Source organism: Sceloporus undulatus, chromosome 5 (genome assembly GCF_019175285.1).
Source record: "Sceloporus undulatus isolate JIND9_A2432 ecotype Alabama chromosome 5, SceUnd_v1.1, whole genome shotgun sequence".
Lineage (NCBI taxonomy): Eukaryota > Metazoa > Chordata > Lepidosauria > Squamata > Phrynosomatidae > Sceloporus > Sceloporus undulatus.
The window spans coordinates 105,062,310-105,078,661 of NC_056526.1; the positions used below are offsets into that span (position 1 = coordinate 105,062,310).

The 16,352-nt window shown below is 42.3% G+C and overlaps 1 protein-coding gene across 5 annotated transcripts in view; it reads left to right on the forward strand.

The window, feature by feature from the left end:
* Positions 1 to 10,126: 10,126 nt before the first annotated feature.
* Positions 10,127 to 16,352, forward strand: part of PHF21B (PHD finger protein 21B) — a 229,699-nt gene continuing 223,473 nt past the window's right edge. For 3 of the 5 annotated variants that reach the window (XM_042469500.1, XM_042469501.1, XM_042469503.1), the window contains exons 1-2: positions 10,127 to 10,252; positions 11,304 to 11,369. In XM_042469500.1, coding sequence (XP_042325434.1) covers positions 10,199 to 10,252; positions 11,304 to 11,369 — 120 coding nt within the window. In that variant the 5' untranslated portion in view covers positions 10,127 to 10,198. Of the gene's footprint in view, positions 10,253 to 10,742; positions 10,913 to 11,303; positions 11,370 to 16,352 lie in introns of those variants that run through there. The other 2 variants (XM_042469502.1, XM_042469504.1) reach the window with 2 other exon arrangements.

Here is a 16,352-nt window from a genome sequence, read left to right on the forward strand (position 1 = left end):
GAGCAGCACAGAATGAAAGCACAAGTGAGGATGGAAACAACCTAAGGACTCCTCAGCACTATGGGCTTCCTTCAGGAAAAGGGAAGATCTATTGCTGAATGACTGGGCCTTGGGTGGGACTCTGTTATAGATGTCTCAGTTCTGACTGGAAAAGCTGCTGAAAACCACACACTTATCTGGCTCTGTATCTTTTAAATCCTCCCTAGATTTTTCAGTTCGGTTTCTGATTGATTCCTTGGTGTCATAACTTGGAATGTGCTTGAACATGTATATGGGCTTCAGTGGTTTGAACTCTAGACTGCTTCTTGAACCGGGTTGTAAATCACCTGATTTACCTGCACTCTGGTATGATGTTACTAGTCTAACCTATCCTTTGACATTTTCCTGCTTGGGCAGCCTACTTGTCAAACCTATTACCCGGGTACCAAGCACTTGCCCAACTCTTGCACCCAACTCTTGCTTCTGGCACCTGCGCAACCTGCACTAAATCTGCAGTATGTGTAACTCTATTTCCCCTCCTCCCAATGGTTGTGCAGGATCTAATGCACACCAAATACTTGTTCAACATTCTGCATACTTCAGCAGCCCATGCAAAGGCTCATTCTCCCATGCTATTACAATTGTGCAAGGGCCTAGCATACAGTAGGAACACACAATTGCTGTTCTGTGGCAAGCCATACACAGATTTATCCCCCTCTTGCCACAGTGGCAACGATGTTTTAATGGAAGAGCCTCTCTCATACTCTTGGTTCATTGCTTATCTTGAAGAGAAAACAAAAAAGGCATTTGTGATGTGAATGGGCCATTGGACCCATTTAGTTTTGCATTACAAAGTCAAATGACCAAAGATAAATATATGCAACATTTATTTTATTCATATATTTATTTACAACTTGTGTATGCTCTCCAAAAAGTCCGACTCTGCTACCTCATAGTGCAAAGACGCCCCTGGCCTCTCAGAGGCTGTGCTCAGAGCTTGGAACATTAGGTTTAAAAATCAATTTGTCAGATGTTAGAGAATGGAGAAATAATCCCTTGCTGTTAGTGTTAATAATTGAAATAGTTCTATTTGGTGAATTAACATTGATTAATTTGTTATTTAAATGTTTCCAGAAGAGACCATGGGATTTGTGGAGAATGGCATGGCAGGTGTCACCATTGACCCAGGGGCAAGTTTGCTTTTTTGAAAATTGGCTTCTTCAAAAGTGCTGTTTTTGCAATCTTGTATCCACCACCACCACCTGGTACTTTTTCAGATGGACTTCAGGCCCCATAATATAATTGTTGTATATTCATCTTAGCCAAGAAAAATGGGCTTAATGGCTCCAGCCAAAGCCCCTCAAAGTACATGACCCATTAAAGCAGGAGATATGTGGAAAGCAAAGGGAGGAAGGGAGGGAAGGAGGGAAGAATAAAGGGTACATGTGTGTGTAGGAACAGTTTTTATTTAACTAAGCACCCATCACTGTGGGAGCAATATTCATACTAAAGGAATACAAAATAATTAATTGAAAGTCATCCGAAATAATAATATACAAAACCAGAAAACACAGTCTATTAAAATTAGAGAACAAGAACTGAAAAAAGTCACCACAGAGCAAACTCATAACAAAGAAAACTCCATCAACTTCTATATGATATGGGGCAATCCTTGATTGTGGAAGGCAGTCTTCAGATCTAAAGATCCTGGCATTTGGAAGGAATTATGTTGACTGCCTATGAGTATCCTTCTGAGCAAACAAATCATCCTCCCAATCTTCCACTCCACTCTATTCTGTTCCATTTCCTCACTTTTTTTCTTAATGTTCATAAAACCCATGAGGCAGCAGACCACTTAGAATAAGGAAGCCCAGAGCCATGTGATTCATTTAATCCAATTTTAATCCTTCTTTACTTGGGGAGACCTTTTGTATGATTCTCATGGGAAAGGATCCAGTTCACTCCCCAATGAATTCTAACAATTAAAAATAACTTCTTCATTAATATGTAGGAATAGTTGCAGTATGAATCAGGAAATCTATGGAGCTCAGCTATTAATAATTATTGAATTAATTAATGAATTAGCTGAGCACTGGCAATGCCACTCAGAATGTAAGCTGTCAAAGGTCCTATCGAGTTCATAAGGTTTGGACTATGGTTCTAGCAGAAGCCCAGCTTAGATAATTATGGAGAAGTTCAACACAAGGGGATTGGCCATTAGGAGGCAAACTGACAACAGCAGTTATGGACATGTGGAATTACAACATCCACCAATGAAATCCTGGATCAACATACAGTTGCAATAAATAAGTATATAAACAATTTAAATAAAAAATAAAAAATTAAATGTTAGTTGCTTTTAATCAATAAATTCCTGAGAAGAATGAGGGTATATGTCTGTGTTGTAATCAATAGCACCTAATAATAATAATAATAATAATAATAATAATAATAATAATAATAATTTATTTATATCCTGCCTCTTCCTTTTTGGGGATTATTATTATTATTATTATTATTATTAACTTTTATTTATAAAGCGCTGTAAATTCACACAGGGCTGTACATACAATCTTTTAGTTAGACGGTTCCCTGTCCTCAGGCTTACAATCTAAGAAGACACGACACAAAAGGAGAGGGGAGTGGTGGTGGGGAATGGGATCAGGTCCAGCAGTTCTTCACCACCTCCGAGGCCTGGACCAAGGCAGATCGACTAGAGGAAGGGCTTGGCTTCTTAATGGAAGGTTAAAAGATCAAGGCAGGTAACAACAGAGTTTAAAATACAAGTAAATAACAACAAGGTCTCCCCTTCTCCTATCCCACCCTCCTTAAAATATCATTTTGTAAAATGAGATCAAGTAATACAACATTATAAAATATCAAAGAAATATTGTTCATTACACGGTGACAACAAAACATAGGAGCACATATGGACAGGTTTCTTCATTCATGACCTAGTCAGTCTGGATAGGCGAGCCTGAAGAGAGTCTTTTTTACCGCCTTCTTAAAAGCCTAATTTGAGGATATTTGGCGGATTTCTTCAGAGAGGTTATTCCAGATTTTTGGAGTGGCAACAGAGAAGGTTCTTCGGGACATTACCACTAATCTAGTTCTGCTCAACTGTAAGAGATTCTTCCCCAAAGGAGTGTGCAGGAAGGTTTGTATGGGAGGAGGCGTTCCTTCAAATAAGCTGGACCCAAGACATGTAGGGCTTTATAGGTAATAACCAACACCTTGTACTGTGCCCGGAAGCTAATGGGCAGCTAATGTAATGATTTTAGAATTGGTGTAATATGGTCAAATTTAGATTTTCCAGTGACCAGTCTGGCTGCCATGTTTTGTACCAATTGAAGGTTCTGGACGTGGCACAAGGGTTGCCCCATATAGAGCGCATTACAGAAGTTGACGCAAGAGGTTACAAGTGCATGTACAACTGTTTCTAGGTCCTGCTGCTCCAGGTAGGGTTGCAGCTGGCGTAGCAGCCAAAGCTGATAACAGGCATTCCTGGCTGTCGCATCAAGCTGAGATGACAGTTGAAGCAATGAATCCAGGAGTACTCCCAAGCTGCGAACACAGTCCTTCAGGGGAAATGTGACTCTGTGCAGGACAGGTGGACTCATCTCCATACCCAGAGGGGGGTTACCTATCATGAGTACCTCCGTTTTTTTATTCAGCTTAAGTCTATTTTCCCTCATCCAATCCATTACTGGCCTCAGACATTCATTCAGAGGAGAGATGCCCTCCTTGGTCGCTGAAACAGCCTGAGACATGGGTGGCCATCACTTTTTGGAAGACTGGGAGACTATGACGGAAATCATAAGAACCAATAAAAAGCTGCAATCCCAAATGTATTTATTATGTAGTAAGATCCTGACTTAGTATGGTGCAGTAAGGACACAAGAGACTGCAACAACTATAGGATTATAGCATTAATTTCCCACACAACAAGATCATGCTTAAAATTCTGAAACAAAGACTTCAATCATATATGGAGAGAGAAATCCCAGAGGTGCAAGCGGAGTTCAGGAAAAGTAGAGACACTAGGGACCACATTGTAAACATATGATGGCTAATGGAGCACGTTTTTCCAAAAACAAACAAACAAACAAAACACCCAGCATGAGCTTTGTAGACTATAGCAAAGCCTTTCATCACAAAAAGCTACAGAATACTCTTAAAGTCATGGGAGCACCACTACATTCGATAATCCTGATGATAAATCTATACTTAGGATAAAAGGACACTGTTAGAACAGAATATGGAGAAACAGAATGGTCCCAATTGGCAAGGAGATCAGGCAAAGCTGCATTTTTCACTCTTTTTGTTCAACTTATGAGCAGAAAACATCATACAAAACACAGGTTTAGACTTAGAAGAAAGTGGGGTAAAAACAGGAGGAAGGAACATCAATAATCCAAGATATGTAGATGACACCATACTACTAGCAGAAAACATCATAAACTTGAAACAATTACTAAGGAAGGTCAAAGAAGAAAGTATAAAGCCATACTTGTTGCTGAACAAAAAGAAAACAAAAATAATGACTATGGAGGATCTACATAAATTCAACCTAGATAATGAAGAATTCAAAATAAAGATTTCTCATACCTTGGATCAAACACTGATCAGAAAGGATACCGCAGTCAAGAAATCAGAAGACTTGGAATGGGAGGGGCAGCAATGAAAGAACTAGACAAGATCCTAAAGTGTAAAGCTATACAACTGAGTACTAAAGCTAAAATTGTCCAATCCATTGTATTCCCCATTTCTACATGTGGATATGAGAGCTGGACAGTGAAGAATGTGGATAAAAAGAAAATAAATTAATTTGAAATCTGGTACTGGAAAAGAATGCTGAGAGTGCTGTCAACAGCCAAAAAGATAAACAGATCTTTGAACAGATCAAGCCTGAACTCTTCCTGGAAACCAAGATGACAAAACCGAGGCTTCCATACTTTGGCCACATCATGATAGAAAACAACTCATTAGAAAAGACAATAATGCTAAGAAAGGTAGAAGGTAGTAGAAAGAGAGGAACGCAGCATGCCAGATGGCTAGACTCAATTAGGGAAGTCGCAGGCCTGAATCTATAACATCTAAGCAGAGCAGTGGAGGATACAGGAGCTTAGAGATGTTTCTTCCACATAGGATTTTTTTATCACACTTTAATTGCGGCATTAAAGAGAGATTAAAGCGCACTTAAAGCATCCCACAAATAAAGCAAAAATGGAAAATAATTGTGCGAATGCTTATAACACACAATTGCGCAAATAAAGTGATATCGGAAATGCATTGTTGCTGAAATCCCAAAAGTAAAAAACAACGCGTGTTAATGCTTCTTTGTGGCTACTTTTAATGGCAGGTTTTGTGCGACATTGTGTGAAATTGTTTCGCGTAATTATGTGATTTTTCCAGGATATTCATGGGATAAACTGCTGATCTCCTTCATGTGATAAACACCATAGTCTCATGAGTCAAGGATGACTTGAGGTCAGTTATCAACAACAACAAAGTGAGAACAGGGCCAGGATAAGACTGGGGAGAATCTGGTTCAAATTCCCCCTCAGCCGCATAGCTGTTTAGGCAATTTGGAGCAGCTTGCTATTTTTCGAAACAAAATCCAGAAGGGAGTGACACCTTTATTGACCAGCCACCTCAAACCACATAATGCAAGCTTCCAAAGCTCCCTTGCTTCTTCATCAGCTGAAAGATGTTATTTAAAATCCTACAGGAGGAAGAAAAGTCACAGCATTGGTGTCACAGCTTATATTTTGTATAGATGTTGCCTCTGTTGCAGTTCAGTTGGAGAGATCTCAACATAGGCAGAGGATTCTCCTGTCTTGGCCATGTGAGGAACAAGACAAAGGACAGTAAAATTTAAAATCCATTTGGAGAAGTAAACTTACCCTAGGATTCAAGGTATCTCTGTTTCTTATGAAGCCATAGGCCTCTGAATTGGGCAGAGAACATTACATTCATTAAGAAATCTGTACTGCTACATCTGAAAAACCTTTAGGTGTTAAATCGATAAAACTGAGACAATTATAGTCCTATAAAGAGTTTTACCTTTGTTGGAGGTAGAAACCTCAAAGAGCTAAGTCCCAGTCCGTAGTTCCCTCTTGTTTAGGATTCCCCTGTTGTGGCTAAACCAAGTAGCTTCAGATCCAGGAAACATATTAAGAGGTAGCTGCACTATATAAAACTTGTGTGTTTTCATGTAGTTAAAAAATAGTAAATTGAGCTCAGAAGCACTGAGGGCTGAATAAGCATGCTTAGAATTCCAGGTCTGCAGCATCTGAGTTCAGTGTCTGAGTTCAGCTGTCTACTTATAGGAAGAGAGTGAAAGAGAGACCTGAAATGTTGGTGAAATGTGGAAAGCTGCATCATTATGGAAACGTGCTTCTAGCAAACTATATGCTTCTCTAGAATCCATCTTCAGAGGTTATTATCAACTACTGTGGCTCTGGTGGCTACTCCCACTTTCTCATTTGTCCTGCTTCTTTCCAAGCTTGAGAAACTTAGGCAATATCTATACTGCAGAATTAATGCAACTTAACGTTGATTTAGGTCCTGTACAGACCGGCCTGAAAGGCCAGCCTGGGGACAGAGTCAAGGCATCACGTCCAGATGACGCATGCCCTGACTCTGCCCCCAGGGTGCCATGACACCACACGTTGCGCCTCACAAACTACATACATCTTGATGCTCCTCCAGCATATCCATATGACGCAGTGCGGAAGGAGCACCATATAGCTGTGTCACTGCAGCTATGGCACCCTTTTGAGAGTGGAAAAAGAAGCTGTTTTTTGCGGCTCCTTTTTATGCCCTCAAAAGGACTGATCGGCCTGCAGCATTAGGTTGGCATAGCCCTGATCCGGCTAGGAAAGGGGCAGCATTTGGCTGCCTCTTCAAGACAGTCTGTTGAGCCCCTTAATTGCCATGGGTCAATGCTATGGAATTCTGGGATGTGTCATCTTGTGGGATATGTAGCCTTTTTTGTCAGAGACCTCTGGTGCCACATCAAACTACAAATCCCAGGATTTCACAGAATGCAGCCATGACTAATAAAGTGATGTCAAACTGCATTAATTCTGCAGTGTGGCAATAGCCATAAAAGCACTGGAAGCCCTTCCATCTTGTAAGTTTTGGAAGCGTAATTAAAGTGTTCCTATTTATACATACATTTTTTTTTTAAAAAAAGAAAAGTGATGCTACTACATTTTAAAATGTTAAAGAATTTTCATCAAACTAAAATATGCTAGAAATACATAGTAAGTGCTATAACCTTTAATACAGATTAGGATATAAATATTTTAATTAATAACTAATTTTTGTTTACAATATGGTATAGGACATAGATCTATAGCCTAGCTAGTATACCACATCAAACTTTTGTTTTAAGCCTGAATACTTAAGAAACAAAGGATGGGCAACTTATGGCCCATCAGACATTTTGGACTGCAGCTCACATCATTCCTCATCATCCCAAAAAGCATTTACAGCCGTGGTCCCAAAATTATGGAACAGCTTACCGGAGGAGATCCGTCTTATTACACCATTAGAAGCCTTTAAGAAGGCATTAAAGATGGATTTCTTCCAGTGGGCATATCCATCCGACCTGCTTTAGCTGAAGAATCCCACCTGGTTTGATAATATGGAAAAACAGATGAATCAGACGCGTTGTTTCCCTTACTGCAACACCCTGGCTGACTAGTATTGTTCGTACTGTATTTTATTATATAATGTTGCTATATAATGTTGTTTTTAAACTGTTGTGTATTTTGTAAACTGTACTGATGACACTGATGTGATCCCGCCTCGATCTTCAGGGAGAGGCGTAATAATAATAATAATAATAATAATAATAATAATAATAATTGGCGGTGCTGGCTCGACCTGACGGGGATTGTAGCCTACCTACATCTGGAAATCCACAACCTGCCCCCTCCCCTTGCTATAAGGTCTTATTTTTTGTTTTTAAAATGGGCTTGCACTACATCATAGACATACAACATAACTTTTCTTGGCTGGCCATGCTAGAATAGCCAGCCTTCTCCCTATGCTCATTGGAGTCAAGGCAATAGATATGGACTTACTTACAGCAAGACTAAGAGATAAAGACAACTCAGATGAATGGAACGGCCTCATAGAATTTGGAAAGAAAAAAAGGATGGAAATTCATGTAAATAAACACAAGAGAATACTGAACAATAAAGCTCATATAAGGCAGAAAATTAAACTTTGGTGGTAACACTACTTATAAATAATGAAACGAAAAGAACTGTAATGATGATGAAGATATATACAGAAGTCTAAAGTTAAAGAATTTTTTTTTTTATGATGCGAGAAGCTAGAAAGGTTGATTTAAGTAAACAACAGATATTTGGCCGATATGGTGTTGTGTAGTTATCTTTGTAGTGTATTTTAAAATTGTTTGCATGTTGTTTTGTTGTTATAGCTTATATATTTGGTTAGTTGTTTGTCCTTTTGTCAAATGTGGTTTATATCGTAAAACTTTAATAATAATAATAATAATAATAATAATGTTGAATGCACTCATAGAAAAGTAAATACGTGCTTCTTAATCCTGTTCAAAATGGAGGACCTTTTGAAATTCCGCCCGGGCAGAAGGTTGGAATGGAGGACATGCCCTGGGGAAAGGAGGACACTCTGATCATGTGTTTGAATGTGTTTTGTTTTACAGCTTACTGATTATCATTTTAAGGTGCTTTAACTTTATAATTTGTTTTGCTGTTAGGTTGTATGCTGTAGGCAGGCTTTTAATTGTATTTGGCTGCCATTATGTAAAGCACTGTGTAAACCTATAAACTTTAATAATAACAGAATTCAAAGATATGGCTGTGTTAGTGTGCGGAATCAGTATGCAGAGAGATCTTGTAGCACCATGAGACAAACTGAGAGAAAGAAGTTGGCAGCATAGAATCATAGAATCGTAGAGTTGGAAGAGACCGCAAGGGCCATCCAGTCCAACCCTCTGCCATGCAGGAAATCCAAATCAAAGCATCCCCAGCAGATGGCCATCTAGCCTCTGCTTAAAGACCTCCAAGGAAGAAGACTCCACTACACTCCGAGGAAGTGTGTTCCACTGTCGAACAGCCCTTACTGTCAGGAAGTTCCTCCTAATGTTGAGGTGGAATCTCTTTTCCTGCAGCTTGCATCCATTGCTCCGGGTCCTAGTCTCTGCAGCAGCAGAAAACAAGCATGCACTTTTATAGACTTCAGTCTACTTCCTCAGATGCACTTGGATATAATGATGATGATGATGATGATGATGCAGAGAGATCTTGTGGCACCTTTGAGAGTCAGGGAAAGAAAGGGGTGGGCAGCAGGAGCTTTGGTAGACTCCAGCCTACCTCATCAGATGCATTTGGTGGAGTGGAAACAACAACAATAATTTAATAATAATAATAATAATAATAAACAACCCACTCAGCCCTTTCCCTCTCCCACTAGTCTCTCCTCCTCTCTCTAATAAGGCTGCCTTGCATACTTCTGCCCATAACTTGGCCACTGTGGGCCTAGAGAGAGAGCCTCCCTTGGCCCAGCATCTTCCCCTTCTCTCCTTTCCAACTTCCTCCAGTGATGTTGATGGAGAGTTGGTCCTCCTCCTCCTCCTCCTCTCCCTCCCTCCCTGCCTTGTTCTCTGCCTCTCTAGTGCGCATGCTCCGTGGGGGCTCCTTTCCCTTCCCTCTCTCCTCCTCCTCCTCCTCCTCTTCCTCCCCCCTCCCTCTCCATCCGGGCAACTCCGAATTAGCATTGACAGCCGTGGCACAACTTTTTCTCCCGAGGCAAAGTGAAATCAAGGCGCGCGCAGGCGGAGGAAATATAGTCCCTCCTTTGCCCCCCCTCAAGTCTCCTCAGGGGTCCTCAAGGGGACAGAGGAGGGGGGAAGGGGGGTTCAAGGGGGCCCTGGAGGAGGGGTGGGGGGCCAAGGGGGCGGAGGGGTGGGGGGCTCAGCCCAAAGGAGGCAGCTTCTCAGTCCCCCCCCTCTCCATTTTGAGTTTGGCGGAAAGTGAGTGATTGGTCTGGGTTCCCCAAGCAAAGAGGGGAAGAACTTGCCTTTGCAGCCCAGAGGAGTTGTTTTGTTGGGGGTCTGAGGGGTCTGGGGCTGGGAGGGGGCCTTCTCTGAAGGGGGGCAGGCAGGCCCAGGCAACTTCTTCCCTGCTGGGACTGGCCCAAGGCAAGTTGGAGGCAGAGGATGGAGCTGCAGAGCTTGCAAGAGGCGTTCCAAGTGGAAGTCCAGTGCCACCAGGTAATGCCAGAAGGGACAGAGAAAGCAAGAGTGGAAAGGGAGGGGGAGAGGAAGGAAGGAAGGAAGAAAGAAAGAAAAAGAAAGAAAGAAAGAGAAAGGAAGGAAGGAAGGAAGGAAGAGAAAGAATAATTGAATGAAAATCTGGGACAAAGGCTGCATCCACATTGGAGAGATAACCCAGTTTGGCACCGCTTTGACTCATTGTCTGACTCAAGTGCTATGGAATTCTGGGAGTTGGAGTTTGTTGTGGGATCTGGATGATGATGGGGTTTGTGGTCCACTTGGCCAAAGTAGTTTGGCAGGTTGTTTTGGTGGAGTTTTTTTGGCAAGGGTTGATGGATGCTTCTCTCCCTCTCTCTCTCTCTTTCTTTCTCTTTCCCTCTCTCTTTTTCTCTCTCTCTGTGTTGGAAAGAGATTAGGACGAGACTTGAATATTTATGAGCCTTGGCTCGCAACCGACTCCGCGGTGTGTTTACTTGCCTCTTTGTTCCCTCTCTGACACACTCACACACACTCACACTCACACTCGCCTGGGTACATTTTTAAAAATCCATCACATCTGAAAAGCACTTTCGCATCCATTTGTTTTTGCCTTTAAAAAAAAAAGAGAGAGAGAAAGAGAAAAAGAAACTAGTTGCACAGATGAAGCAAGAGCCACAGGTAAATGCAGACCTCTCTTTCTGGGGTGTTTGTTGTTGTTGTTTAATTAAAATAAACAAACAAACAAACCTCAGCCTCTCTGGCATTTCGCTCCGCTGCCCTAAGTTGTGCCGGGAAACTTTATCAGTGTCTCGATCACTTTCCTCCAAGACCCGACTGTTATCTAAGCTTTTGTTACTTGGAAAGGGTTTACTACTATCTCTCTCTTTATTGTGCATGCCTTGCCCCTCGTTGTTTGTTGTTTGTTGTTGTTGTTTTCAGACATTCCTAGAGGCAAGTTGATTTTTTTTTTTTTACTCTTCGCTGGCTTTGAGTTGGCACTTTTTGGCTTTTAATATCTGTGTTTTATTGCCATTTATTTATTTATTTGTTTATTATTGTTATTTCGCAGAACGGGGATCTTAAGAAACCGATCCACGAGAGGCAATCGAGACTAGCAGCTCTTAATGAAAAACAAGTAAGGACCCATCAATCCAGTTGTTATGTCTTTGGACGAGGTTTTGTTGTTGTTTTGTCCCCCCCTTTCTTTCTTTCTTTCTTTCTTTGCAATGCACTTTCTAAGCATTCTGACAGAGCCTGAGAAATGTGAATAAAACACTCATGTTTACCAAAGACAGCCTGAAGTGAGAAAGAAGGTTTTCAAGATGAAAGAGCCAACTCTAGTTCTCTGCCTTGCCTGGAAATGTCTTTATATTCATGATCCTAATACACTGAAAGAGAGAAGTGAGAGCTAGAAAGTGGTGGGTTCTCCCCTCTTTTGTACAAAATAAAAATAACACACACACACACACACACACATTGAGGCGTCCATTTTGAGTTGGTCGACATGTTTTAGGAGGGGGAAACCTGGGAAATACTTTGAGCTTTGGCTACTTTTGTTCTTCCTCCCTTCCAAGAGTTGGGAATGTGGGGATGGAGAAGTTGGGGGGAGAAGGGGGGAGAAACCCATTTGGGAAGCCTGGATCTCTGGTTTGGTTTAGGAAAAGGATGTTTATTTCCAATGGCGAGGGATAGAGAGATGTCTCCTCTCTTTTCCCCTCCCTCCTCCATTCACACACACACACACACACACACACACACACACACTTGGCGTTTTCATCTTTCTTTCCCTGCATCCCATCTACTCTCTTTGGAGTCATCTGGGGCACACTTTGACACACATCCACACACTCACACGCAGACACACACACTCCCTCCCCACTACTGCCTAGTGTGAAGCCAATCCAAATAGAAGTGTGTGTGTGTGTGTGTGTGTGGAAAAACAGTGAGAGGATGACAGCACTACCCTGCTCCAAAGAAACTTTGTGTGTGTGTGTTGTTGTTGTTGTTGTTGTTGTTGCTAGTGGGTGACCCTGGCCCTCTCCCACCCACCCCACCCACCCTCCCCTCTCCCACCAGCTGCAAGAAAGTTGCCCTGCATTTGTGAGGAGTTGTGGGTTTGTACCTTTGATTTCAGCACCACGGACAGATGCCATCCCCCCTGCAGCTTCAGCACAATACACACTTACTCTCACTCACTCACTCACGTTCATACTCATACTCACCCCAGCCCCCTCCCCCTGTACTTACTAGGCATCTGAGGAGGAGGAGGAGGAGGAGGAAGAAGAAGGCTGTGTTGGGGCTGGTCCCTCCCCCCTCCCCTTCTCCTCCTCCCCCATGAAAGCCAACTTTCCCCCTTTTCCCCTTCTCCCCCTCTCCTCCTGCATCCTCCCTCTGCCCCCTTCCTAAAGCCCCTCTGGCGGAGGAGATCGCCCCTCTCCCTCCTTCTCCCCCTCCTTCGCCCTCCTCTGCCTTTCCCTTCTTCCCCTTTCTCCTCCGGAGGCATCGATCGCCATGCCTTCGGAATGCGGCAGCCTCTTTCAGCACCAAAAAACTTGGAACAGCGCCCTCGAGCTCCCAGCAAAAAAAGACAGAAAGAGAAAGAGATTGAGAGAAAGAAAGAGAGAGAGAGAGAGGAGAAAGAGAAAGATTGAGAAAGAGAATGAGAAAGAGACAGAGAGAATGAGAGAGAGAATGAGAGAGAGAGAGAGAGAGAGAGGGAGAAAGAGAGAAAGAGAGAGAGAGACCCTTTTAAAAAAGAGGAGGGGCAGCCATCTTTTTCTCCTCTGGAGGGGTCTTCATCTTTGCATTGGATTAATCCCTTCCCTCCCTTCCCCCCTGATGTAGTTATGCTTAAAGTTGAAAACTCAACCCCTGTGTCTATGTGACTTGTCTCCCATTGAAAGCATGGAGGAGGATGGTGATGATGGTGGTGTGTGCGTGTGTATATTTGTGTGTAAGAGCATTTCCCCCCTCCCTCCCCTCCCCATTTCCATTGATCACAGCCCCCCAATTTGTCAGCCCTCTCTCGGTTTGGTAGTGGAAGCTTCCATTTTGTGAGGAAGGGGTGTGTGTGTGTGTGTGTATGTGTGAGTGTTGGTTTCTTCCCAACATGGAGAAAAAGTCTGCAGAGTTTGAAAGGCGGAGGGGGGGAGGAGGAGATGGGGCCCCATTCATGCTTAGCATTACCATTTTGATTGCTTTGATGCCATTTTTTTCCCATCCCTCCTCCTTTTTGGAAGCAGGGGGAGTGGAGGGAAGGCAGAAGGCCCTACTCAGCACAGCACAGCACAGCACAAAGATGTTGTGTTGTTTTTGTTTTAATCGCTGGATGGAATAAAATGAGATCCGTAGATATTTCTTGGGGAAACCAAAGAGGGAGGGCTTTAAAAAAAGATAAAAAAAAAGAAGGTATTTCTCAATAGCTTAGAAGGCTGGCAAGGTAAAACAGCATGTTCCATCGATTCTGCTAGCACACTGAGGAGAGGATTTGTTTAAAACAAGGTAACAGCCTCACCTTGCCCGATTTTTATGTTTTTCTCACTTCCAGTGGGAAATAGTTTTACTGCATTAAAGCGCGCATTCGTTCGATGGTCCCTTTCCGTATTATAGCAACTATTTCAAGGCTGTTTCATTTTTTTTATGAGGCTAGTCAATGGGAAGCTATATGTTATGTGCTGTGCTGGAATTTAGGTAAGGGTAAGAATGCAGGATGCGGAAAGGTGCTTCCAATCTCAGTCCGCTCTTTCTGAATTAATAGTAAACAATGGCCCCCCGTGTTACTCCCGTTAAAAGAAAAGCCCTCGGTTAAAGATTACATAACGAACAACCAGCCCTTGGATTCAACTGCTACTTGTACAGGAAAGTGTGTGCTTGTCTCTTCTGCCTGTTTTATGCAACAAGAGCTTATACAACGGTCAAAGGCGAGATGCTGAGGCAGTGTCTCCAATATAGTGCATGTTGTCACCTCTGGGGGCTGGAGAGGAAATCACACCCACAAGTGACATGAGTTTTAAGGCCTCAGCCTGGCTGCAGCCAACAAAATCTGTAAAGTTACATTTTGGCACAATTACCACCCTCATTCTCCAAAGGAAAGCCCTATAGTAACAGAACAGGTGGAATACAGTGCAATGCATTCAGACCATACATTTCAATCGAAGTGAAATGTTTGCTGGAGCCTTCTAGATCTGAGCTCAAGTAATTCAAAAAACAGAAAACCCTAGAAATCCAGATGACTAATGCCAACTTCAGAGTTCCCTTCCACATCTTTAAAATGCCATTCGCTTTAGTAGTACAGGTACTCCATCTGTGTGGAAGGCACTGGTGCCAACCTGTAACTGGGTGGCATGTTTTGGCAATCCCCTTACTCTTCCAAAGCCTTGTGACTTTAGTAGGGGTCATTTGGTGACTTTGGTCTGAAACGCACTACAGAAATAATCCAGTTTGAGACCACTTTAACTGTCTTGCCTTAATGCTAGGGAATACTGGGAATTGTAGTTCCGTGAGACATTTAGTCTTCTCTGTCAGAGGGCTCTGGTGCCACAATAAACTACATTGCTCAGGATGCCCTAGCACTGAGCCAGGGTGGTTGAAGTGGTCTCAAACTGGATTAATTCTGCAGTGTGTTTTGGACCAGTGTTCGTGTGGACTGCACAGTCTAGAAACACTCATCTTGTGTGCATATTTTAAATACTTTAAGCTTGTATGCATATTTTAAATTGAAAGAGAAAAATAAAACTCTGACCAGTTATCTTGGCCACAGTCTAGAAGAAAGTTAGGCCTGTTACAGACTGCCAAAATAAAGCTGCTTTGGGTCTCTTTGGAGGTATGCTGTTTAAATGATGCATGCACCCTAAGAATCCGGAAGCTGCACCAAAGCTGCCCTCCAGTGCTTAGGAATGGAGTGTGGCTTTGGCGCGACCTCCGGACTCTTAGGACCCATGCATCATTTAAATAGCATGCCTCCAAAGAGACCCGAAGCAGCTTTATTTTGGCAGTCTGTAACAGGCCTTAGTCATGATTACTATGGTTGTACTTAGTTAAGAAAACAACTTAGTTAAGAAAATAACTGAGTACAACTTAACTTGTAGGATCAGAGCAAAGCCTATGTAGCTCAGCATCCTGTTTCTCACAGTAGCAAATCTGTTGCCAATGGACAGCCCACAAACAGGATAGGAGTGCAACAAACCACTCTTGTATTATGACTGGCATCCCAAGGAATACTGTCTCTAATTCTGGATATAGCAAATTATTTTCATGACAGTGGTCATCAGTCATGAATTTGCTGAATCCACCCCTACTGTAATGAATTTCAAAGTTTTACTATGCATTATGAAGAAAAAGAAGGAGAGAGTTCTTCTTGCTGTCCAGCTAGATATAATGGCCTATCGTCTTGTTTTCCAGTTTGATAGGATGGCTCTAGAAAAATTAGAGGGGGGGAGGGGGAAATCTTCTTTTCAGCCACTTGTTCCATATAAGAAAGAATCGTATACTACTCTATCATGACCGCCATCGACGTACCTGCCTTGTATCTAAACTAAAAAGCACCATACATTGCAACCTTTCCTCACGGAGCAGCATTTTACTAGCCCTTTCAAAGTGCACAATGCCTGCTAAGTTGCCCCTCCAGATACTCCTGAAAACTCTTGTTAACACTCCTGGAAACTGTTAAAAGTGCACAAGAAAAGCTACATATTTTCAACTTTGAGTTCCTCAAGAACATTTAGATGGATACGAACCTGGTGTTTTGTCTGTACTTTTTAAATATCCGGTCAGGCCTAGAATTCCATCTCTTATCCTCAGTTTTTGCTCCAGTGCTTCAGACTCGTGCTCTGCACAAGCTCTATATTTTTCTCAGTGAAGACTGGCTTGAAGAGTTCACTGGACTTTCCTTCCATCTCTGCAGCTTTTTATAACATTCTGTTTGATTTGCTCTTTGTAGAATGTGTTTGCCTACTTCTCTGGGCACTTTCCTGCTTCTGATGTTAATCTTAAGGTTGCTTTTTTCTTTCTTTTTGGAAACAGCACTTCAAAATCTTCTTTTTGCATCTCCTGTTGTGTTCCTTACTGTTCTGTGCACTGGGCAAGTCTTCCATTCTGCTTATTAATTACATTGATGTTT